At 41.6% G+C, this 10,990-nt stretch overlaps 1 protein-coding gene and 1 pseudogene across 4 annotated transcripts in view; one reads left to right on the top strand and one right to left on the bottom strand.

Moving 5' to 3' along the window:
* Positions 1-3,966: 3,966 nt before the first annotated feature.
* The window catches only part of Znf10 (zinc finger protein 10), a 28,766-nt gene continuing 21,742 nt past the window's right edge, over positions 3,967-10,990 (bottom strand). For all 4 annotated transcript variants that reach the window (XM_074060969.1, XM_074060972.1, XM_074060970.1 and 1 more), the window contains one exon: positions 3,967-9,327. In XM_074060969.1, the coding sequence (XP_073917070.1) occupies positions 7,865-9,327 (1,463 nt within the window). In that variant the 3' untranslated portion in view covers positions 3,967-7,864. The remainder of the gene's footprint in view (positions 9,328-10,990) is intronic.
* On the top strand, positions 4,074-4,174 carry LOC141419088 (U6 spliceosomal RNA; annotated as a pseudogene).

The following is a 10,990-nucleotide window of genomic DNA, read 5'->3' as shown; positions in this document are numbered from 1 at the left end:
TGTTTTTACATTTGGGGAGGGCATTGTTATTGGGTGTTGAATCCAGGGCCTGGACTTGCTAAGTAAACACTCTACTACTAAGCTACATCTACAACAGTTTTGTTAGAATTTTATTTTTGAGATAGGGTCTCACCAACTTTGCCTGGACTGGCCTTGAACTCTCACAGTCTTCTTGCCTCCATCTCCTGAGTAGCTAGGATTACAGGTTTGCACCACCATGCCCAGCAGGCCTCATTTATAAATGTACACCTCCACCAACCTCCATTAAGCCCAAAAACTCTACATTCAAGAAACCTAAAAAGCTCCCAAGTGCACCAACATACTAGGTCATTTCAAGTCTCTCAAAATTTTCATGTTACTATCTTTTCATGGCCTGGTTTTTGGTCCATTGTTCACCTCACTTATACTTCAAACCTTGGTTTAAGAAAGAATCTCTTAATCTCTGAAGCATTTCTTGGGATGTCCTTCCAAAACTGACTCTCTGCTGTGTTTTCCATGCACTTTAGCAACCTACTCACTTGTCATTGTGCTTTCCTTGTCCACCATCCCCTCCAGACCATTGCTCTTTCAAGGCAGGGGCAATGAACACCCATCTCTGCATTCCTTGCATCTGCCTTAGGAACCAACAAACAAAAGAAAATTAACATAATTGTTGAATAAGAGAATACACAAGTGTGTAATTTCCCAGATAAGGCTCACAGATCTCAGGCAGATAAGACACTCAGTAAATACAAATAGAAGAAACTGAAAGATGGGTAGTTACCCCTGTTTAACGCATAGTTCAGGTATGGGAGAAAGGGGATTGAAGTTAGCAAGATGGCAAGAAGCACTGCTGGAAAGTGTACCATCCTCTAAAGGAGGCCGAAAGGGCAGTGGGGTGAGAACTCACAGCAAGCTCAGACTCTGGAAGAGGAATGCGTTCACGAAATTCTGGGAGAGTTTTCCAGGAGTGAGAGAAAACCCCTACTCAGCCAGACAGAAGTGGTCCGGACCCTGGCAGCCATCCCCACCGTCCGCTTTTTGCGCCTCACGACAGACAACAGGTCCCGAGGGCAGGTAGAACAGAGGGCACGGTGAGGGAAGTGGTCACCTGTGGCTCACACCCCACAGAGGAGGGCTGCTGGCCTTCCTGGCGGAGACCCTGCCCTACACAACCCCAGGGCTCCCCATCTCCACCCCCTCAGCAACAACCAAGCCGGCCAGGGAACCACTGGGTCTGCCGCAGGATACTGCGGCCAGACTGCTTTTGCACCTTTCCGCCGCCTTGAGCCTGGAGACACTGAGAGAGTCCCGCTCCTCCAGCCCTAATAGGCAGCAGAAAGACTCAGGGGAGCCTGGCTGCCTCCAACTGCCGGACCTGACCCAAGACGGCTCACGCGAGGACGGCTTGGTCCTCGCTCCGGACTCCACGGCGTCCGCCCCACCGAGCGAAACCAACTGACTCAACCCCCAGAGGCCGGGTGAACCCGACTAGAGGCGCCGACGCGGAAAAGCGATCTCCCTACCTGAGCTGACAGATGGCTGCCGTTACGGACGCACAGGAAATGCGTCACGCGACCCAGGAATTGGAAACTACATATCCCGGAAGTCTCTCTGCCCGGTGGCAGCGCGCCGGCCGCCAGGGGCGGGCGCAAGACAGTGCCAAGGCGTGAGCAGCCGGATCACGTAAAATGCTTGTTGGCAAAGGCGCAAAGGTCAGAGGAATGTGAATGTTTGACAAGTTTGCTCGTCCCCGCTTTTCCAAGTGGTAAAAGTCTTAATTCACATTTTAATAACAACATATTAACAAATACATTTTAATGAAAACTAAATACATTTTCTAAAACAAAAATAGTGAGGAGTGGCATCGTTTTACGTTTGGGGAATCTTTTTACTAGCTTGCTTAAAAGAAAACGGCTGGATTCTCATATTACTCAATTGTTGCATGTGTTTCTGATTTTTCTGGATGGGAATATAGTACCTGCTGAACGAGGGATAGAGTTTTGCGGTGTACAATCGAGCCATATAGATAAACACTTCTCTATTACGTTAAAAATCCATTGATCTACCTTGTACTTTTAATGGGTTCTCTTAGGATTTTGTAAGACTGTATAGTGACAGGAAAGTATTGGCTGAGTTATGCGATCTTCCCAAGAGTGACACATTTCATTATGCATTTATCTTAAGTATCGTGAAGCTGTGAAGTTCAGTAGCAGATACAAGTTTCCCAAATTTTTATTTTTCACCCCCAAACTCAATTTTATTTGCTTGTTTTTGCAGTGCTGGACATGGAACTTAGGACCTTGTGCAATGCTAGACAAGTTTTCTGCCACCAAGCTACACCCGTGGTCCCAGAAAAATCTCAATTTTATATTTGCAAAAAATATTGTCACTTGTTTACCTTCAAGTGAGAACTGACTTCGTTGATTTATGGAGAAAATATCTGCCAAGGTCTCTAAAACCTTCTTTAATGCAAATTTCAGTTCCCAGTTAAAATATACACGGGCTACACGGGCTTTCTCTGAGATAATTGGAACTTCAGTGTACAGCAAAGAATGTTAACTGCACAGATATTTAAAAGATACGTACTCATAGTTGGAATTTAATAAGATTATTTCTACTGCTTAATTAGGGACAGAGTGAAGTGAACCTGATCCCATTTTCTTAACTACAACCGTGGAGTTGTGAATACAATGGTTTTACCACTATTGTTTTTACAGTATCAGTGCAAATGTCAACAAGGTACATAAAATCTCATGTTCAGAAATCTCAGTGCGCACTGTACAGTTCTGGCCCTCATACAGAATTACGCACTTAGTTGTCACGTCCTTACAGTCTCCTTCGAATGACAGCAATACCTCAGCCTTTCATAACATTACACTTGCATAACATTAACACTCTCAAGATGTACAGATGAAATGTTTTCAGAGTAAGCCTCAATTTTTTGGTATTTACTCATAACTAAATTCAGTTTATGCATCTTTGGGCATGTTACAGAAATTGAGATGAGTTCTCATTAAACCTATCAGATGAAACATTTTTGTCACATTAGTAGTAATATTTAATCACTTGATTAAAGTAAGTTGATCAGCCATTATCACTGCAAAGTTACTCATTTTCTCTTTGTAATTGATGGATATTGTATGGTAAGGTACTTGAGATTGTGTAAATACCCCATTCCTCAGTGAACTTTCAACAATTCCTTTATTTTTTCATATTAATGTGGATTTGTAGAGGGCTGGGGCACAAGGTCCTGGGTTCAGTCCCTAGTACTAAAAAAGAAAATGTATTTGTAGATTCCTATTTGACTTAATGTGTATCTTACCATCATTATGTATTTAATGTTCCAACTGTCGCAGATTTTATCGTTAAGAACCACATGAAACAAGCCCTGCATCATTTTGACATGGCATCTTCATTCTTTGAACTCCTCCTTACTTCCAATCTCACTTATACTTTCCCAGCCCCAAGCCTGAAAACAGCCATTTCGCCAAGATGCAGTACAGATTGGTTTTCCAAGGATCTCCGCAGTTTGTGTTTACTGTCCTGGTATAAATATTTCACTTTAAAAGTGTTCCAACTTAGAATCATAAGCAAATTCTTATACATGATACCTTCCTGGCATGCTTCCCCACTTGTTTCAACATAAAACACAGGTCTCCCTTACCAAGATATATTTTTCTTATTCTACATTAGTTGCTCTTATTTTTTTGGCACTGGGGTTTGAACTCAGAGCCTCACACTTGCTAGGCAGGTGTTCTACCACCTGAGCCACCAGAGCCCGGCTCACAGTATTAATTACTGTGTATCACCGCTTCAGAAGATGAGAATGACAAATTTCACAGAGAGCATAGGAAACAAGTCACACAGGATCTAGCACTGAGTTGATGGCACTGCAAATGTGGATCAGCTGTTTGCCAACTGTACAACCAAGAATAATTTCACTCTTAGGCATATGCCTCAGAAAAAATTAAAGGTACAAACACAAAGATTTGTAAAGGAATGTTTATAGTAGCCATATAGAATAGTTAAATAGTGAAAACAGCCCAGGTGTTTCCAACAAGATAAATGTGTTACGTTCATACAGTGTAGTAGTATTCTCAGTAAAATAGCACATATACTAAAATCAGAACCAGACAGAGATTAGATGGCCCCTGCACAAGGGTGACAAATTCACAAAGTGTTCCATATTTTTAAAAACAGACAAAAACAAACCACTGATGGATGCACCTGAGTAAGTCAAAGAAACCAACCACAAAAGTGAACAAGCTGATTCCATTTGTTTGAAATCCAGAAGCATACTCACAACCATTTTGTCTTGGTGGCACTGGGGCTTGAACTCAAAGCCTCATGCTTGCTAGGCAGGCCCTCTACCTAACTTGACCCGCTCCACCAGCCATTTGTTTTTATGGTGCGTTTATTTCCATGTACTTGAGCTTACTCCATTCTGACACTGGTTATGCTTTCTTCCAAGTACAGTGTCAATATTCTCCTGTTACCAGAGTTTCAGTGTACATAACATGTCTACATAATATTCTACTACATGGATATATCATAAATAACCATGAACTACACATTTGTATTTTGCCAATTACACACTATAATAAAAGACTCTAGGGAACATCTAGATGTCTTCCCCTGTCCACACATAAGGTGAGTTCCTCAGGGTGTTAGTAGTATTCACAACTCACACATACCCACCTATGTGCCAGGAACTGTTTTAAGTGCCCCATACAAGCCAACTTATTTAATGCACACAACAGTCCTGAGGTAGACATTGGCTGTATCCCTACATAGTTGGGGAAAATGGGCCAAGATTATCAGACATTTCAAGGGGCTCTTCCACTCACATACAGAACTGCTGCTATAATAGAAATTATCTCTGATAGTCTATAGATGGAATGACAAGTTTGCACAGAGGACAGCATAGGAAACAAGCCACACAGGATCTAGCACTGAGTTGATGTCACTGCAGATGTGGGCCAACTGTTTGCCAACTGTACAACTAAGAATACAAATTAATTGGTGTTATGTTCCTTGTAATGCTTAAGTCTTGTGATTCTAACCATCATTCTTAGCTCCTCCTTGGAGAGATACCAAGACCTCTGTTTGCCTGTCTCACAAATAATCATTTATCATTCAGCAATCAATCACTGAGCATTTTCTATGCTACAGAATGGCAAACTGTGGTCAGTCCCTACTGTTGGTTGAAAAGAAAATAGATTGAAATTGCAGCAAATCAGGTTTTATTTGGGAATAGTGCTGTGATGTGAAGACTGCACTGGGAATGTATGTGCCACAGTCAACTACAGGATATTTGATGAGGTTGAAAGGGATGTTTTTAAAAGTCAAAAATGAGAAGGATCATGTCGGATAGTTTGAAACAGAAATTATTGGTCACAATAATTAATAACAAGGGTGATATTGGTCCAAGGTTTAACACAGTTGCTGGGCATTGTTCTTTTACAAGTACTATTTGCAAAATGTTGCATTAACCTCTGTGTAAGCTTGTCGTTAGTTACTATCAGGCAAGTGTGTGTGTGAAAACTCTTCCTTTATAATCTCTTAGCTTCATTTACTTTTTGTTAGGGTTGACACAGATTATTCCGTTTTGGGTGTTTTTTTCTTTTCTTTTTTTGGTGGTACTGAGATTTGAACTCAAAGCCTACACCTTGAGCCACTCCACTAGTCTTTTTTTGTGAAGGATTTTTTCGAGATAGGGTCTCTCAAACTATTTGCCCAGGCTGGCTTCGAACCACGATCCTCCTGATCTCTGCCTCCTGAGTGGCTAGGATTTCAGGTGTGAGTCAACAGCACTCTGCTTCCATTTTGATTTTGACAACCTACACTACACAAAAAAGATTCATTTATCAAATGACACAAAAGAATAAAACAAATCTTTTCCCTGAATCTTTTTTGGATTATGGACTTACAGGACAACATGAAAACTGGAGTTGTCTCCCTATGAGGGAAGCCATTTGTACAAACAAAACAATTTTGCATACAATATGAAAAGTTGTTTACTGATCCTCAGAAATGAAACCATATACTATTTGTCAGTGACTTTCTCAGGTTCAGTTCTAATTTAGGCAAAAGAGAAAAACAAGTATGACTATAAGTTAGAACTCAGAAAGACACAAGCAGACATAAATTAAATGCCAGACATTGTGGGGAGCAATAATATTAATACTCAAGAGCTAATAAGAAGAATTTGAAAGCTGGGAGTGGTGGTGAATGCCTGTAATCCTAGCACTCGGGAGGCTGAAGCCTGGGCCACAATGAGACCATACTCAAAAAAATAAAACCACCACCACCAAAAAAAAAAAAAAAGTTTAGTATATGTCAGATACTACTCTACGCTTCATGCTTCTCCATTTGATACTCATTTAATCATATGAGGATATACTATACAGTCTCTGAGGTACAGAGTGGGCTGCCTGTAAGTCAGGCACAGAGAAGCCAAGCAGCATGCGAAGGTCTCTTAGCTGGTGACACAGGTGAGGTTTCAACCTGGGTACTCAGCTCTGAGCCACGAGGTTTGTTTATAGAAGACCACCTTTAGAAGGAGGGTTGCGTGGGCAGTGCTGTGTTTACTTCAGGAGCACACTTGCTCTAAATAATGCTGTGGGTCCTGCCTCCATCTCGTGGAGACCCTTCCCTGCTGTGTCCAAATGCCCAGTGTTCCTCTAGGTCTCCACATCCAGAGACTATTGTGTTAGGATGCGCAGAAGCCTTTCTCACCATGTCCTGAGTAGAACTAGACTCCAAACACCTTAAAATCAATAGGAAACCTTGCTAGCAGATGGTCCTCATGCTTCCTAGATTCTATTTTTAAATGTCTTACAATCACTTCAGCAACACTGAATAGACTACAAAACTCACTCACAATCCCATCATTTATCAAATTTTGTCCATTTATCTATAGGTTACTATTCTTTCTATTCAGTTCTTCCCACATGCAAATATAATTTAAAATGGATATACTAATAGTGTAAATGTGTCCTTTAATTGTTTATACTACAAGCATTTTCCTTGCTTCTGACCAAAATATGGTTTACGTAAGACACATAAAACATACTAAACTCTACTAAGTGTCCCAGAGGACAAACACAGTGAGGTACACAATGGTGTCCTCACTGCAGTACTAGTTTCTATCTCTTAGCATTGTAACTATAATAATTTTTTATTCTCACCAACTCTCCCTACAGTGGCACACAATTTATGTTTCTGAATAGAACAATGAAGTTGATTATATCTCAACTTATTTAATAGTTCTTTCTCAGATTCTAGCATTTAAGGTTTGGTCAAAAATGCTTCCTGACTGGGCAGGTATGGTGGCTCAAGCCTGTACTTCCAGCTCTTCGAGAGGCAGAATGGAGAAGGGAATTGCAGATTGAGGTGAACCCAGGCCAAAGTTAACAAGAGCTCATCTCAATCAATAAGCCAGGCATGGTGGCATGCACCTGTGATCCCAGCTATGTGGCTAGAATAGGTAGGAGGATCACAGTCTGGGACTGGCCCCAGGCAAAAATGCGAGAGAGGGAAAGCAAAAAGGGCTGGGGGTGTGTGGCTCCAAGTGGTAGAGTGCCTGGCTCACAAGTGAAAGGCCCTGAGTTCCAACCCCACTATCACCAAAAAATAATACTCCCAGAGTGATTACTTTAGTAAGAATTTGCAGAAAGAAGAAAACTTGATGTGTCTGTCTACTGAAATGAACTTTGTGGGGTTTTCCTCCCTTCAAGACCAATTCTATGGTGCACAATAGAGTGGTAACCAGAATGAAAGCATTTCCATGTAGATTCCATTTGTACAGCATCTCTCTAGGAACTCTGCAATACACAATAAAGCTACTGCTCTTAGTAAAGGATGGTCTGCTTTCATTACCTTAGTAAGTGCTTTGTCTGGTATAATTTGTCTGGTATCTAACAAGACCAGGGCTACTGACCAGTGCTGTCCCACACTGGTTACATGTGAAGAACTGCTCCCCGGTGTGAGCTATCTGGTGGACTATAAATGGAGAATGCTGGCTGAAGATAATGTCACACTGATTACACTTATAGGCATCCTCTCCAATGTGAATCCTCTGGTGCTTAATAAGGTCATTCTTCCGGATGAAGGCTTTCCCACACTGACAACATTCATAGGGTTTCTCTCCAGTATGAATTCTCTGATGTACAATGAGGGCAGAACTCTGACTGAAGGATTTTCCACAATCATGGCATTCATATGGTTTCTCTCCAGTGTGGGTTCTCTGATGTGAGAAAAGGTGAGAGCTTCGACTGAAACATTTTCCACAATCTTTGCACTCAAAAGGTTTCAGTCCAGTGTGAATTCTGTGATGCACAACAAGATGAGACCTCTGGCTGTAAGACTTCCCACATTCATTACATTCATAGGGCCGCACTCTGACATGAGTTCTCTGATGTAGAATGAGGTGTGTGCTCTGTCGGAATGACTTCCCACACTCAGGACACTCATAGGGTTTTTCTCCAGTGTGAGTCCTCTGGTGCCTAATCAGTCGGGAGCTATGAACAAAGGACTTCCCACACTGATGGCAGGTGTACAGCTTATCTCCTGTGTGTGTCCTCTGGTGGGTAACAAGATGAGAGAACCAGCTGAAGGACTTTCCACACTCTTTGCATTCATAGGGCTCCTCACCAGTATGAGTTTTTTGGTGTCCAATGAGGTGGGAACTCCGGCTGAAGGATTTTCCACATTCTTTACATTCATAGGGCTTCTCTCCAGTGTGAATAAGCTGGTGCCTGGTAAGATTAGAGCGCCAGCTGAAGAATTTTCCACATTCCTTACATTCATAGGGCTTTTCTCTATGTATGCCCTTTGATATGTCAAGGGATGTACCACAAGAAAGAGAGCTGTCATTATCAGGGCATTTGTAGGATTTATCTCCTCTGTGAGTTCTTGCAAACTGAATAAGGTGAATGTTTTGACATAAGGTTTGACCACATTCGTTACTGCTGGTGGCACAGCTTTCCTGATGCCCACTAAATTCTAAGTCATGTTTTAAACTTTTAGTATGTGATCCACGTTTATGGAAATACTCCCTCAATATGATCTGAGCAGGAAGAAGACAGCTTCCCTCACTTTTATGCTCACAGACCTTTTCTTGATCAAGTACTTTCTTCTGGGTGAATGTCACTTGTCTCAAGTGTCGCTCCTGATTTTCTTGATATTTGCTCATCTGGTTTCCACACTTCCAGACATCTTCTAATGACAAATACCAGAGGTCATCCCTTGCTATTCCTTCCTCTTTAATGGCATAGGTTTGTTTATCTTTAGAAGTGCTCTTACTAGAAACCGATGCTTTAATTTCAGCTGCAATCTCTAAATCTGAAAGAAAGAAAAGTGCTCTGTGTATTCAGGTAAGATGATGGGCTGTTTACAAAGCCAACGAAGGGAAAAGGTGTACATTGCTTTCAAATACAATTTTATAACTGCAGTAGAGAAGGAGAAAGGGAAGGAAGGATAAAACAGCAAGCAGTAAATGCACGGGACTGTGTACACAAGAGGGAAGAGACAAGAAAGAAGCCACAGGTCTGAGCATGTACACGTGGGGTCAGGAAATTCAATGGTGGGGGTAGCAGTAAGGGTAATCCTACAGAAAGGGCTTCAGTCCCATTTCCTAATCAAAATTTTTTTTAAATATTTTTAAAATATTAATATGAGATGCATATAACCTGTGCACCTGTTGTCAGGCCTTCCTGACACTTCTTCATACTACTGCCGAGTTAATGGCCTTAAAACATGAACCTGACCACATGTGGTGATGCCTTTTATCCACATTACCAAAGCACTAGAAAAAGGCCCAGAAGGCTGACAATAGCCCTCTCAGAAGGAATGCAGGGTAAATTGGAAGAGCAACCACACCACCGTCTCCAGATGCAGGTCTAACTAAAGTGTTATCACTGCTGTGGATGAATTTAGACCAGTTCTAAACCCTCTAAAATCCACTTTGCTCACGTATAACCCAAGTACGATAATATCTGTTGTGTAAGATTACTGTAACATTATATGAAATGGTAGCCTATTATAGTCTTTGTTACATACATGGTCAAAGCAATACTATTCATAACATCAGTATAATTATTTCTATTTCCTATTTTGATTCCTTTGTTCTGAGACATTATTTTTGTTTTGAATGTCAGTGTTCCCCAAAGGTCATGTGTTAAAGGTTTGGTTCCCAGTGTAACACTATTGGGAGATCATGGGACCTTTAACAGGTAGGGACTACAGAGAGGTCCTTAGGTCATTTGGGACGTGCTCTTGAAGAAGATAATGGGATTCTAGCTCCTTCCTCTTTCTCTTTGCTTCCTGCATGAGGCACCATTCCTGATTCTGAATTTATATACTACTGATAAGTATTATTTTCTTATGCTTATTCACACATAAGTACCTAACATTTAAAAAAAATGACTTGCCATTAATACAGTGAAAAAGTGGGATATACAGCATCTTCTTGCTAAACTCCCTGTGAAAACTTTCCACACCCTCATGTCTATTCACTGCTGCTACCATGCTCTTCAAGAAGGTGCCAGACATTGGACTTTGAGCACATGATAAAAGCGAGAGCACACAAGGGAGGGGTGAGGATAGGTAAGACACCTAAAAAATTAGCTAGCAATTGTTGCCCTTAACACAGAGAAACTGAAGCAAATACCTTAAAAGCAACTGAGGCCAATAGGAAAAGGGGACCAGGAACTAGAGAAAAGGTTAGATCAAAAAGAATTAACCTAGAAGGTAACACACACGCACAGGAAATCAATGTGAGCCAATGCCCTGTATAGCTATCCTTATCTCAACCAGCAAAAACCCTTGTTCCTTCCTATTATTGCTTATACTCTCTCTACAACAAAATTAGAAATAAGGGCAAAATAGTTTCTGCTGGGTATTGAGGGGGTGGGGGGGAGAGGGAGGGGGCGGAGTGGGAGGTAAGGGAGGGGGTGGGGGTAGGGGGGAGAAATGACCCAAGCCTTGTATGCACATATGAATAATA

This window comes from Castor canadensis, chromosome 18 (genome assembly GCF_047511655.1).
Source record: "Castor canadensis chromosome 18, mCasCan1.hap1v2, whole genome shotgun sequence".
NCBI lineage: Eukaryota > Metazoa > Chordata > Mammalia > Rodentia > Castoridae > Castor > Castor canadensis.
This window is presented reverse-complemented; position numbering and strand designations above follow the sequence as displayed.